Source organism: Canis aureus, chromosome 5 (genome assembly GCF_053574225.1).
Source record: "Canis aureus isolate CA01 chromosome 5, VMU_Caureus_v.1.0, whole genome shotgun sequence".
Lineage (NCBI taxonomy): Eukaryota > Metazoa > Chordata > Mammalia > Carnivora > Canidae > Canis > Canis aureus.
The window spans coordinates 80,149,101-80,163,302 of NC_135615.1; the positions used below are offsets into that span (position 1 = coordinate 80,149,101).

At 50.2% G+C, this 14,202-nt stretch overlaps 1 protein-coding gene across 1 annotated transcript; it reads left to right on the forward strand.

Moving 5' to 3' along the window:
- The first annotated feature begins 19 nt into the window (after window positions 1–19).
- LOC144314822 (aflatoxin B1 aldehyde reductase member 4-like) lies at window positions 20–9,960 on the forward strand. Its single transcript, XM_077899384.1, has 7 exons — window positions 20–353; window positions 4,368–4,555; window positions 4,753–4,857; window positions 6,355–6,451; window positions 6,673–6,772; window positions 7,369–7,498; window positions 8,453–9,960. The coding sequence occupies exons 1-7, from the start codon at window positions 20–22 to the stop codon at window positions 8,612–8,614; spliced, it is 1,116 nt and encodes a 371-aa protein (XP_077755510.1). The 3' UTR covers window positions 8,615–9,960.
- Window positions 9,961–14,202: the final 4,242 nt, after the last annotated feature.

Sequence of the window (14,202 nt, forward strand, 5' to 3'; positions counted from 1 at the left end):
GTGCGCAGGCGCCGACGTCATGCTGCGCGCCGTGGGTCGCGCGGTGGCGGGCGGTGCGCTGCGCTGCGCCCCTGGTGTCCCGGCGCCCGAGCTTCGCGCCGCCGCCGCTGCCGCCATGTCCCGTCCGCTGTCGCCGCCGCGGGCCGCCTCGGGGACCCCGGCGCGGCCCGCCACCGTGCTGGGCACCATGGAGATGGGGCGCCGCATGGACGCCGCCGCCAGCGCCGCGGCCGTGCGCGCCTTCCTGGAGCGCGGCCACACGGAGCTGGACACGGCCTTCATGTACAGCGACGGCCAGTCGGAGAGCATCCTGGGCGGCCTGGGCCTCGGGCTGCGCGGCGGCCACTGCACAGGTGACACCCCCCCGTCCTCAGGCCCGTGCACCGGTCGCCCCGGACACCGCTTTGTCCCCCCCTTCCCCTGGGGGTGCAGCTCCGGAGCCGGGTCCAGTCCTGCGCTTCCTCCCCGCCTCGCCTTCTCGGGGCCCCTCCCGAAGGCGGTGGTCTCCAGGCCCGGCGCTGCCCCCTCCAGCCCTGCCAGGTGCCCCAACCCGCCCCTCTCGGCGTTGCCCTCCTCCCCCCCACCCCGTGGCTCCCTGAGCAGCCCCCTCTTCTCATCCTGGTCTTTCATCAGCCCCTAGACTTTGCTCCCTGCAGTTGGCAGTGCCCCGCCCCCCACCCCCCCACCCCGGAGACAGCTGCATCTAGGCCACAGAGCAGGCGGGGAGAGAGCTGGGACGGAACATCCGGAGTGAGGAGGTTTGTTCTGGGGCTGCAGGTGGCTCCGGCCCACCCCCCAGGGACCTTACAGTCTAATGGGAAAGGTTGAAGCCCAGAAGAGGAAGCACTTTGGGGGGGATCAAGGGGTCCAGGAGAAGCACTAGGGAAGGTTCGGAGAACACCAGAACTGGGCCTTAAAGGGTCAGTTGAAGTTTGCTGCGGGGGACCCCTGGGTGGCTCAGCTCTTGAGCATCTGCCTTCAGCTCAGGTTCTGATCCTGAGGACCTGGGATCGAGGCCCACATCGGGCTCCCTGCGTGGAGCCTGCTTCTTCCTCTGCCTGTGTCTCTGCCTCTCTCTCTCTCTCTGTGTCTCTCATGAATGAATAAAATCTTAAAAAAAAAAAAAATAGTTTGCTGGGAAGAGAATGGGAGAAAGGGGCTGAAGGCTGAGGGCACAGCTGTGCAGACCAGGCTTGGAAATGCAGCGTCTGGTATGTGGAGGGACAACCTGTAGACAGGTGCGACTTGGGTAGTGGATGGATGTGCGCCGCAGGGACTCTGTCCCTCATTAGCCTGACGCCATTGGAAGTGCCGTGGAGGATGCCTGGCACATGGTAGTGAGTAGGAAAATGTTGGGATTTGGAGCCGACAGCCGGGAAAGAATTTTTGAGACTTCTTTGGTGCAAAATAAGGTGGTTTTTAGCAAAGCACAGAGTGGCGGTAGGACCCGTGGGCAGAAAGAGCAGCACTGGGGTTGTGATGGGTGACTAGTTCTATTCTTTCAAGTTGACAAGGGTTTAGGATCAGCACAAACCTCCAAGGTATTTTGGACACTGGATTTCCAGGACCTTGAGGGGGCTAGCTCTTGTTAGGAAAAAGTCTGCTTAAAGGTCTCTCTCCTCCTCCTGCTCCTCCCTCCTAAAATAAATAAATCTGGGATCCCTGGGTGGCTCAGCGGTTTAGCGCCTGCCTTCGGCCCAGGTCGTGATCCTGGAGACCCGCGGTCGAGTCCCGCATCGGGCACCCTGCAGGGAGCCTGCTTCTCCCTCTGCCTGTGTCTCTGCCTCTCTCTGTGTGTCTCTCATGGATAAATAAATAAAATCTCTTTTAAAAATTAGTAAAAATGTTAAAAAATATAAATAAAATTTTTTAAAGGAAAAGTTTTACTTTTTAGTAAAAACTCAATCATGAGGCCCTTCAGATGTATGTTAGTGGTCCATAGGCTTGTTGGATGATTGCTAACATGTATCTTGTGGGGAGGGGGGTAGAGATCAAGGAAGTTTCCAAAGGAATTTTTATTTTTATTTTTTATTTTATTTTTTTAAAGATTTTTATTTCATTTACTTATGAGAGATACAGAGTGAGAGAGAGAGAGAGAGAGAGAGAGAGAGGCAGAGACACAGGCAGAGGGAGAAGCAGGCTCCATGCAAAGAGCCCGGCATCACGCCCTGAGCTGAAGGCAGAAGCTCAATTCCTTAGCCCCCAGGCGTCCCTCTTGTTTCTTCTTGACTGGATAAAGTGGTTAAGAATATGACCCCAACTCTGACTCTCCCTTCAACATGTGGACTCTAATTCCCTTCTTCCCCTTGACTGTGAGATCCATGCAGGGAACCCGACGTGGGACTCGATCCTGGGTCTCCAGGATCAGGCCCTGGGCTGCAGGCGGCGCTAAACCGCTGCGCTACTGGGGCTGCCCAGGAATTTTTTTTTTTTTTAATTTTTTTATTTATTTATGATAGTCACAGAGAGAGAGAGAGAGAGAGGCAGAGACATAGGCAGAGGGAGAAGCAGGCTCCATGCACAGGGAGCCCAACGTGGGATTTGATCCCGGGTCTCCAGGATCACGCCCTGAGCCAAAGGCAGGCACCAAACCGCTGTACCACCCAGGGATCCCGGAATTTTTATTTTTATACATTAAAGTAGACCTACGGGATCCTGGGGGCAAGGGGCAGACCAAGATTGCCTCTTGCCCTTAGCAAAATATTAACATTGAGGCTGCTGAGTCCCTAGAGAAATGTCCCTCTGCCTGTCTCAAGGACTTGTCAGGGGCACCTGGGGGGCTCAGTGGTTGAGTGTCTGCCTTCTGCTCAGGTCGTGATCCCAGGGTCCTGGGATCGAGTCCCGCATCAGGCTCCCTGCAAAAAGCCTGCTTCTCTCTTTGTGTGTCTCATGAATAAATAAAATCTTAAAAAAAAAAAAAAGAAGGACCTGTCAATAGGCTGTAGGCAGTAAGGAAATTTAATTTTTTCTTTCTTTTGCCTTTGTTTCTCACATCAGTAGGGCCCAGTAAACTTTCACTCATATTTTTACAAACATCCTCTGCTGCTCTTCTGTCCTTCCCAGCTCTTGTGCGGGAGCCCCTCTGGGTCCTCCTTCAGTTCATAGCTTGGTGGGGCTGGAGGAAGCTGTATCTCAGACCCACGAGTTCTGGTTAACCCTGCTGCCTCCCCCTTAACAACGAAGATTTAGTTTCTGAATTGGTTTTTCTCTTCCCAGCCTTTCCCTGCGTCCTGAGCCTGGGCACTCGCTGAGCCAAAGTCCACAGGTTGGACTTAAGGCAAAGTTCACACCAGGAGTACAGAGGATTTGAGAATTGTGGGGGGAAATGGAGAAAATATGGGCAAGAAGCTGTGGGCCTGGTTCTCTCCTACATCCCAAGTGGCCGTGTGCCTCCTCTCTGACCTGCAGAGTTGCCTTTGCCAAGTGTGAGAAGTGTAGAATCCAGACACCTGGCGCGCTCTAGCCCTTCTGGGCTGCTTGCGTGGCAGTACACTATCCCATCCTCATGGGGATCGTGTGTCAGCTGTGGATGCACAGACGCGCACTGCCCTGAGTGCAGGGGCAGGGCATCTGCAACCGGCTTCTCCTTTTGCCTTGTACCTCTCAGATTGATCTCTGCCAGCGGCACCTGTTCAGGCAGCTGCATCTCTGCAGAGTTCTCGAGGCAGCCTCTCGCCTCCCTGTGTCCAGGCCTGCCCCCTTGAATTCCCTCCCGACTTCAGACACAGTGAGCATAGCTTTGATTGACAGTATTTGAAAAAAAGCATCTGCGATTAGGTCTGTCACCCTTCTCTACTTGTCCCCTGTCCCATCGCTCTCTGCCTGGAGTTGATGCTCTTATAACTCCGAATTGCAGGGATGGGCCTCCACGGACTGTGTGTTTGCCTTTGTGACTCTGCCCATGTTCCCAGGGTCCAGAATGTGCTTCCCATCCTTCCATGTCGGCCTGGACTCATTCTTAAGAGACTCAGCTCCTGGGTCATGACTACAGAAAGCCTACCCTGGAATTCCCAGGACAGCCACACTCCTCTACTCTGGGCTCCTTTAGAGCCGGGGAGGCTTTTCTCTATTGTACTTACCTTAGTGTAATATCACCTTTAGGCTATGAGCTCCTTGAGGGCAGAGAATAAGTGTGCTTCTAGGCAAGGCCTGGTGTGGCCAGCAGTTTGGTGACTAATACTAGCGATTATAACAGCAGTGAGCATTGATGACATAAATGTCATTATACAATGCTCATGATCTCCCTATGAGGGCAGTACCATTGTTATACCCCCATTTTACAGATTAAAGAATTGAGGCTCAGAAAACTGAAGTAATTTAGGGGGTCATATAATAAGCCTCTTAACCATTTTTTGCTCCCCTCAAAGTGAAAATTGCCACCAAGGCCAATCCCTGGGAAGGGAAGTCCCTGAAGCCTGATAGTCTCTGGACTCAGCTGGACACATCCCTGAAACGATTGCAGTGCTCCAGGGTGGACCTCTTCTACCTACATGCCCCTGACCACGACACCCCCGTGGAAGAGACGCTGCGGGCCTGCCACCAGCTGCACCAGGAGGTGAGGCCAGCCCCCGAGCTCCAGGAGGTGGTCTGCTGCTCCTCTCCTCAGCCTGTCATCACCCAGGAGAGGGGAGGCACCAGGGTAGTCCCAGAGCAGAGCTGGGGACAGACCCCAGCCCCACGGGGCCCACCCCTGTATCCCCTTTCTAATGTCCTGGGCCGCGGTGGGTTCTGACGGGGACCTCTCCCCCGCAGGACAAGTTCGTGGAGCTGGGCCTCTCCAACTATGCCGCCTGGGAGGTGGCTGAGATCTGCACCCTCTGCAGGAGCAACGGCTGGGTCCTGCCCACCGTGTACCAGGTGAGGGCCGGGGCCTCAGGCGCCCGTCTGCGGGGCTGCTGCTGATCCCCGGGTTCTCTTGGCCCCTCCGACAGCCTCCTGTGCCCTCTCCATCCCCGCCACTCCCCTGCTGACTGCCTGGAGGTGCTCCCAGGTGCCGTGGGGCTGTCGTGCAAGCCCTTTAGCTTGTCCAGGAGGCACCTGCTCCCTCTGGCCCTGGCTGCCCTGCCGCCTGCGTGTGTTCCTTGGGCCCTTCCTTCCTGCTCTCTCACTGAGTGCGTTAGCCTGGGCCACTTTTCCCCTTCTCCCTGGTAGAGAAGTAAGTGCTCAGGCCTCACTGAGGTGGCTCGTCTCCTGGAAGCCTTTCCCGATGCCCCAGCAGAGCCTCCAGTATCTAGGCATCACCTTTATGCATTTAGGGAGTATTTGTGAGCATCTGCTGTAATCCCAGAACCCACCTCCATAGTGACCACCTGTCTTCTTTTTGTGTATCCTTTTAATTGAAGTATAATTGATACATCGTGTTATTTTAGTCTTTGATACATCGTGTTATTTTAGTCTCTGGTTTACAACATAACAGTCTATGTTATGCTGTGCTCACCACCAGCGTGGTAGCTACAGGGTCAACATGCAGAGCCAGTCCAATACCATTGACTTATTCCTTCTGTTGTACCTTTCATCCCTGTGACTTTCTGGTTCCCTAACTAGAAGCCGGTGCCCCCCATTTTTGCCTATCCCCGAACCCGTCTCTTCCAACAACTGGCAGTTTGTTCTCTGTGTATATGGGTCTGTTTCTGCTTTTTTGCATTTGCGTTTTGTTTTTTAGATTACACATATAAGTGAGATCACACAGTATTTTCTTTGGCTTATTTCATTTAGCATCATACTCTGTAGGTCATCCCATATTGTCACAAAAGGCAAGACTTTATCCTTTTTTACATGGCTGAGCAGTACTCCTTTATCCATTCAACTAACGACGGCGACTTCTTTCTTTGTGTTTAGTCTGATGCTAACACCTGTGGGATGCAGAGGCAGAAACCTGGCTGGACTTGCTCGTGTGTGGCAATGCAGTGTCCAGCCACAGCTGGCAACAATAGCTGTTTGTGGAATGATGTAGCCGCCCAGCTTTCCTGCCTGGGCCCATCCCCCACCACCACTAGGAATTTGGGAAATCATTGCTGAAGTCCTGGGCAGCTTTTGACTGATAATTTTAAAAGAAGGCTGGGAATGGGGTCCAGAGTGGGCCCTGGGTGGCGCAGTGGGTTAAAGCGCCCAACTCTTGGTTATGGCTCAGGTTTGATCTTGGGGTTGTGAGGTTGAGCCCCACATCAGGCTCTGCGCTGAGTGTGGGATCTGCTTTAGTTTTTCTTTCCCTCTTCCTCTGCCCCCCCTAACCCACGTAAGCTCACACACATGTGTGCGCGTTCTCTTTCTCAAATAGATAATAAAGAAGAAAAGAAGGTGGCTAGGGTTCCTTCCCTTGACACAAGCAACCTCTCCTGGCTCTTCTACCTGCAGGGCATGTACAACGCCACCACCCGGCAGGTGGAGACGGAGCTCTTTCCCTGCCTCAGGCACTTCGGATTGAGGTTCTACGCCTACAACCCTTTGGCGGGTATGGGCGGCTGCAGGGGTGGGAGGCAGGCTCCCCCTGGGGTGGGAGGCCATTCCTGGTCCCGTCTCTGCCTATTCCTGACACGGTGGAGGCAGGGAGGGATTTGAGAGGCTGGGCTGAGTCCTCCATCCCTCCTGGGCCCCCCGACCATCCCCTGCCCAGTCCAGAACAGCCTCTGGGAGCAGCGTGGGCCTGCTGATCTGATGGCGGTCTTCCCGCAGGGGGCCTGCTGACAGGCAAGTACAAGTATGAGGACAAGGATGGGAAACAACCCGTGGGCCGCTTCTTTGGGAATAACTGGGCTGAGACCTACAGGAATCGGTGAGCTGGGGATGGGCTGCGTCAGGGTGAGTGGGGTGCAAGGTGAAGTGGAGAAATTCTAGGCTGCTTTCCTGGGGGTTCCAGGTCTTCCCTGCTGTCTGGACCTATGTCTCTTGATTCCTGCAGAAATTACCAAATTCTGGCATTTCTTGTTTTCTCGGGACCTCTGTGAGCAAATGGAAATCCGTAGATCTTACACCGGGTCTTCCAAGTCATAGCTCTTCCCTGAGAAGTGCTTATCACTTGCCTGAAGGAAAGAGTGAATCCCAGATTGATGATCAGGACCCCAGGCCTCAATCCTGCCCCTGGTACTAGTTACCTTTGCTTCACTAGGTAAAGTAAGGGCAGATATTATGAGTTTTTAAGAACTCATGAAAAGGTTAAAGATGTTTTTGAGGACTCTGGTAAGACCCCTTCAACTGCCTTATGTGCCCAGTGGTTCTGCTGCCCAATAAAGTAGACGTGCTGCTGGAAGATCACTGGTCCCTCTTCTCTGCAGAGTTGGGTGGGCATAGCTGCTGTGCTTGGCTTTGTGGCTGTAACCTCAGTGTGACCTCATGTTATTGACCCTTGTGCCATCCTCCCCACTTGCCCAGCTTCTGGAAGGAGCACCACTTCGAGGCCATTGCCCTGGTGGAGAAGGCCCTGCAGGCTGCGTATGGCAGCAGCGCCCCCAGCATGACCTCGGCTGCCCTCCGGTGGCTGTACCACCACTCCCAGCTCCAGGTAACCCAGCCTACCTGGAGGGGGCACTACTACCCCTTTTAGGAGAGCTAGAATTACCTTTATGTGATTTCTAAGTAGTACATTCCCCTCCCCGCCCACCCAAAGACTTTACTTGGGGAACACCCAGCTGGTTCAGTCAGTGGAGCATGTGACTCTTGATCTCAGGGTCATGAATTCATGCCCATGTTGGTCATGGGGCTTGAAAATAAATACAAGAAATTTATTTTTAAGTCATCTGCACACCCAGTGTTAGGACTCAAACTCACAACCCTGAGACCAAGAGTTGTGTTCTGCACTGACTGAGCCAACCAGGCTGTGTGAGTGCCAGGCCCAGGACGAGGGCTATGCGTCCATGTACTTAGTACTCAGGCCCTATGCAGTGTCATTCCCCCACTTCTACAGATGAGGGAGTGGGTTCACACAGCTGTGCAGGGGGTAGACAGTTTCTCAGAACTCAATAGCCTCACTCTTTGGTGGGAGTTGGGGGTTGCCCTCTCCTTGGCATCCTCTGTTTTCCTAACTAAAACCTTTCCCTGCATCAGCCCATTCGGTTGCATGGTGTTTGAAGTACACAGTGTAGTTTCTCAATAAACGGGCGCCAAGAGTGCCTGCCATGGTGTCTCGTTCCCATAACCATGTTGAAGATCGAGAAGCTGGAGTCACAGGGAGGTGGTGTAACCAAGCGGCCGTATGTGGCTGCTGGTCTCAGAACTGGGCTCTGAGCCTAAGTCTGTCTGAGGATGAGCAGCGTTACAGCAGAGGGAGAGAAGACAGGGCTTGTGGTCACATAGTTAAGGTCCTTGAAGGCATCTCAGGTTCCTTGTGGAACTATATTCAGTGTAAATAAACACCAGAGCTCAAGGCTTGGCGAGGGCGGGGCGGGGCAGGGAGGAAGTGTGGCCGAGGTCGCCACGGTGCGCAAGTGTGGTCCCATCTGGCTATCTCCCCTTGCAGGGTGCCCGTGGGGACGCAGTCATCCTGGGCATGTCCAGCGTGGAGCAGCTGGCCCAGAACTTGGCGGCGACTGAGGAAGGGCCCCTGGCACCGGCCGTGGTGCAGGCCTTCGATCAAGCCTGGCACCTGGTTGCCCACGAATGTCCCAACTACTTCCGCTAGGGCCAGGCCCGCCTCCAGCTGCCAGAGGTTTCTCTCTTTCAGGTCACCTCTTCTGTTCTCATCCCAACCAGTCTGCCTTAAGCTGATTTAGTGGACTTTTTTGATTGTCTGGATCAATGCATTATTTTTCTAGATTCCTATCTGGCTCCCAGTTGCCTTCACAATGTGGAAAGGTTGGGGCTGTTGTCCACTTGGGAAGTTCCTGTCTGAATAAAGCAGACACCTGACCTGACTGTAATCTAGGCCCTGAGTAAACCCCACGAACCTGTGTCCTTTACTGTCTGCAGCCTGTTTTCATCCTGCTTCAGGGAGGCAGGACCGTAAACTGGAGTCTCCAGAGGGCAGAGGTGCAGCACACACTGCCCTCAGGAGGGTGCCTCCTGATCCCTGTCCAGAAACCAGCCTGAACTCTCAATGGCAGGACTGAGGTCTCCTCACTCTGCTGGTCATAGGAGAAGAAAAGGAGGCCATACACCCAAAAGTAAATATTCTAATTCAGAATCACTTCATGAAATAGAAATAGAATTCTTGGGGCAAAACCTACTGTTAGCATCCCCACCAAGAAGCAGAAAGATGCCCCTGGGGACCCCTAAGATGTTGGGTGACATTTTTAACAGCCTCTCAATTTCACCAGTGGCTTTTCTCTTGTCCTGGTGAAAGCCTCCTTGTCGCCTTGTCATCTCTAAGACTCTCAGCCTTGCCGAGGGTCTCCTGCTGTTGAAAGTGGAAATGTGACATGGGCAGCCGGGGTCCCCATTTCCCTTGGCAAACCCCTACTCCAAGCAGGGGACACCTGAGGCTAAAGAAGAAAAACCTCAGGTCTGATGGTGGCTATTTGACCATTCCCAGTGCAGAAAATCAGTCTAGCCCTGGGCAGGGAGTTGGGAATTAGCCAAGCAACAGAGGTCAGCAGTTGGAGCTTCCAGATCTTGAAGTGAGACAGAGGGCTCAATTTGGAAATGTCAGACCAAACCACCAACCAGAAAGTTTTTGTTCTAAGAAATGTCCTATTTGCCATCTAGAAGGAGATACCTTGCAAACAAAATTTTATTCTCTTAAGAAGTGGTCACCCTCCCTTGTCTTCACAATAAAATGGATTCTTCCCCTGAGTGGGATGGTATATCAGTTACCATTGCACAACTAGCCATCCTAAAATCGAATTGACTAAAATGGCAAAAATCCTCCAAGTTGCAATTAATCTGAAGATTCAATGCAATCTCTACCGAAAGTCCAACCGGTTTTTTGTTTGTTTGTTTGTTTGTTTGTTTTAACAGAAACTCGTAAGTCCTAAAATTCGTGTGGAAATTCAAGGGACACAGAATAACTAAAATAATCTTGAATAAAAAGACTGAGTTCTCTGATTCTTTATTTCAAAACTTACCATAAAGCTATAATAATAAGACGTGTGATGCTGGCATAAGGGTAGACATATAGATCAATGAAATAGAATCGAGAGTCCAGAAATAAATCTTTACATATATTTTCAGTTGGTTTTAGAGAAGCATGTCAAGACAATTCAATAGGAAAATAGTAGTTGTCAACAACTGATGCTGGGACAACTGGATATCCACATGCAAAAGAATGAAGTTGATCCCTCTCCTCACACCATAACACACACCAAATGAACTCTAGGATCGTAGACCTAAATGTAAAAGCTAAAACTATAGCGGATCCCTGGGTGACTCAGCGGTTGACCACCTGCCTTTGGCCCAGGGTATGATCCTGGAGTCCTGGGATCGAGTCCCACATCAGGCTCCCTGCATGGAGCCTGCTTCTCCCTCTGCCTGTGTCTCTGCCTCTCTCTCTCTCTCTCTGTCTCTCATGAAAAAATAAACAAAATCTTAAAAAAAAAAAAAAAAAAAAGCACCAACAGAAAACAAGAATTTGACATGATCAAAATTTAAGATGTATGTGCTTCAAATGATCCCATCAAGAAAGTGAAAAGGGGATCCCTGGGTGGCGCAGTGGTTTAGTGCCTGCCTTTGGCCCAGGGCGCGATCCTGGAGACCCGGGATCGAATCCCACGTCAGGCTCCCGGTGCATGGAGCCTGCTTCTCCCTCTGCCTGTGTCTCTGCCTCTCTCTCTCTCTCTCTGTGACTATCATAAATAAATAAAAATTAAAAAAAAATTAAAAAAAAAAAAAAGAAAGTGAAAAGGTGGGCAGTCCGGGTGGCCCAGCGATTTAGCACTGCCTTCAGCCCAGGGCCTGATCCTGGAGACCCGGGATCAAGTCCCACGTCGGGCTCCCTGCATGGAGCCTGCTTCTTGTCTCTGCCTGTGTGTGTCTCTCTCTCTGTGCCTCTCATGAATAAATAAAAAAAATCTTTTAAGAAAAAGTGAAAAGGTAACCTACAGAATGGGAAAAAAATATTGAAAAAAAAAGTCCTATATCTCCTAAGGAACTGGTATCTACAAGAACTCTTGCAACTCAATGATAAAACCCAATTTAAAAAGCTGGCAAAGGATTTGAATAAACTTTATTCTGAAGAAGATGTACACATGGCCAATAAACACATGGAAAGCTCTTCAACATTATTACCCATCAGAGAACGTAAATCAAAGCCACAGCGATCCTGCTTTGCACCCAACCCACCCGGATGGCCATAGTTAAAGATGAACAATAACAAGTGTTGACAAGGATGTGGAGAAACTAGAATCTCCACTGCTGGGGGGAATGTAAAATGGTTCAGGCACGGTCTGGAAACTGGCAGTTCCTCAAAAGCTAAGACCTAGAGTTGCCATATGAACTGGCACCTCCATCCCTTAAGTGTCACCAAGAGAAGTGAAAACATCACACAAAACTTTGTATGCGGATGTTCATATTGGTAGCCGAAAAGTGGAAATAGCCTGATGTCCATCAGCTGATGAGTGGATAAATGAAAGGTGGCCTATTCATATAGTGGAATAGCATTAAAAAGGAACAAGATGAAAAAAACATTGACAATGTGGACGAAACATGTTTGAAAATATGCAAAGTGGAAGAAGCCAGTCACCAAAGACCTCCTAGTGTATGATTTGGCTTACATGAAATGGCTGGAACAGGCAAATCCACTAGAGACAGAAGGTAGGCTAACGGTTGCCGAGGGCTGGAAGGAGTGTTGGAGGAAATGGAGAGAGACTGCTAATGAGGTCAGGGCTCTCACGGGGCGGGGGGCGGGGGGTGATGGAAGGCTCCAGAACTATGATGGTTGTGTAACTCCAAATACACTAAAAGTCATTGAGTTATATGTTTATGTGTGTAATATGTGAATTATATCTCAAGGTGGGATTTTGTGGGGGCGGTTGGTTTTTCTTTTGGGCTTTTTTGGGTTGTTTGGTTTGTTTTTTAGAAAACAAGTCATTGGGCAGCCCCAGTGGCGCAGCGGCTTAGTGCTGCCTGCAGCCAGGGGCGTGATCCTGGAGACCAGGGATCGAGTCCCACATCGGGCTCCCTACATGGAGCCTGCTTCTCCCTCTGCCTGTGTCTCTGCCTCTCTCTCTCTCTCTCTCTCTCTGTGTCTCTATGAATAAATAAATAAAAATCTTTAAAAAAAAAAAAAAAAGAAAGAAAACAAGTCATTTAGCATGAATCTGCTCTTGGGCAGGGCTCAGTGCGGAATGCTCATCTGCTCCCAGTGTCTGAGAAGTGACTTTAAAGCTGAAGGTAGAATCACCTGGGGGCCAACGCACTGACATGTTTGGTGGTTGATGCTGATTGTCAGCTGGAAGGCCGGCTGCTGTGGTCAAGTGGTACACTTCCATGTGACACCTTCACGTAGCCTGGGCTCTCTCAGAGTGTGGCTGCTGGCTTCTAAGGGTGAGCATCCAAGAAAACCAGAAGAAGCCTTAATGCCCTATACGTCCCATCTTTGGAAATCCGTAACATCACTCTTGCCCCATGGGGTGATTGTCAACATTATGTCGTAAGACAGTATGAGAGAACCAACAGTCATCTTTGAAAGACAACCTCTGCCACGGGAGCAGTGGTCCTGAGCAGTCAAGTCAAGAAGGTGACTGGTCAGGAGACCTTCAGTCCTGAGCAACCCCACTAGGGATGCGTTCTCTAGGTCATGTTCCGTCTAGTAGACGTTTTGGGTAGTGCATCTCATGTGTTCCATGGTTGTTTGAATTCACCCGTTTTTTACCTAAAATGAAGTTTTTTTCAAAAGACAGAGGAACAGAGTAAGATCTGGAAAACAGCACATACTTAACTTCAAACTAAGGTATATAAAAGACTGGAGGATGATTTGAAATAGATTTTGTATATTCAAACTAATGTGGTAGAAAACTGCTGAAGCCAGAAGCTCGAGGGAGGGGATCTGGGCTGATATATGTGTTTACTTCCCAATCTGGTCTACTTGTTAATATTAGCGGTGTCGAATGTGAGGGTTAACATCAGTACCTCAAATTTGCATTCTGAATACTTTTTAGAGGCCATAAAGAAGATGGGAATGCAAGGATCCATACTACTCATGAGAAAGTACATTTCTTTTTTTTTTTTTTAAGATTATATTTATTCATGAGAGACAGAGGAAGAGACACAAGCAGAGGGAGAAGCAGGCTCTCCACAGGAGCCCAATGTGGGACTTGATCCCAGACCCCAGGATCATGCCCTGAGTCAAAGGCAGATGCTCAACCACTGAGCCACCCAGGCATCCTGAGAAAGTACATTTCTACTCCTAAGTAGATTTCTAATTTAATAGGACTTTTAAAAAAGATTTTATTTTTCATTATTTGAGAGAGAGAGCACGAGTAGGGGACCAGTGCAAGGCTCGATCCCAGGACCCCAGGATGATGACCTGAGCCAAGGCAGATACTTAACCGACTGAGCTACCTGGGCACCCCAGGACTATTTTTAAAATGACACCATGGTGCACCAAAATTTGTGTGTGCTCATTGCAAAGACATTTCATCTTTGATGCTGAACTTTGTGATTGAATTTAAAATAGCATTCAGGGGATGCCTGGGTAGCTCAGTCGGTTAAATGTCCAATTCTTGATCTCAGCTCAGATCTTGATTTCAGGGTTGTGAGTTCAAGCCCCATGTTGGCTGTGGAGCCTGCTTAATTAATTAATTAATTTAATTTAATAGCATTTACCCGAGTGCCAGATGTTTTACCTTTGACGAACTTCCAAAAGCTTTACTTTGCATGCAGTGGATAGAAGAAAAGTTTAATGATTATTAGAATGAACCGATTTTCGACTTGAAGTGTCTGGCACTGATAGGATATTGGCATTTTCCATTTGTGAAGTGTTTCTATCATTGATACCAGCACGTCAACAGCTACTGCTGGACACTTAGGACATGCCTAAGGAAACTTGGATGACAAATGAGCAAATTTAACTGAGAAGGATAACTACTTAATCTAGATCAAAAGTTACCTGTCACAGTAATAAGAAAATGAACCTTCCAGGGACACCTGGGTGGCTCAGTTAGTTAAGTGTCCGACTCTTGGTTTTGGCTTGGGTCATGATCTCGTGAGTCCTGAGATTGAACCATGCTCAATGGGGAATCTACTTTATTCTCTCCTCCTGCCTCTCCCCTCACTCGTGCGCTCTCTATTGCTCTCTCTCATAAATAAATTAAAAAAAAAAAACTGAACCTTCTG

Bases quoted from the DNA above. Each gene is read 5' to 3' on its own strand.
- LOC144314822 (XM_077899384.1), top strand. From the start codon at position 20: ATGCTGCGCGCCGTGGGTCGCGCGGTGGCGGGCGGTGCGCTGCGCTGC. The intron at 4,556-4,752 runs GTGAGGCCAGCC...TCTCCCCCGCAG, and splicing joins GCCACCAGCTGCACCAGGAG to GACAAGTTCGTGGAGCTGGG. The intron at 7,499-8,452 runs GTAACCCAGCCT...CTCCCCTTGCAG, and splicing joins ACCACCACTCCCAGCTCCAG to GGTGCCCGTGGGGACGCAGT.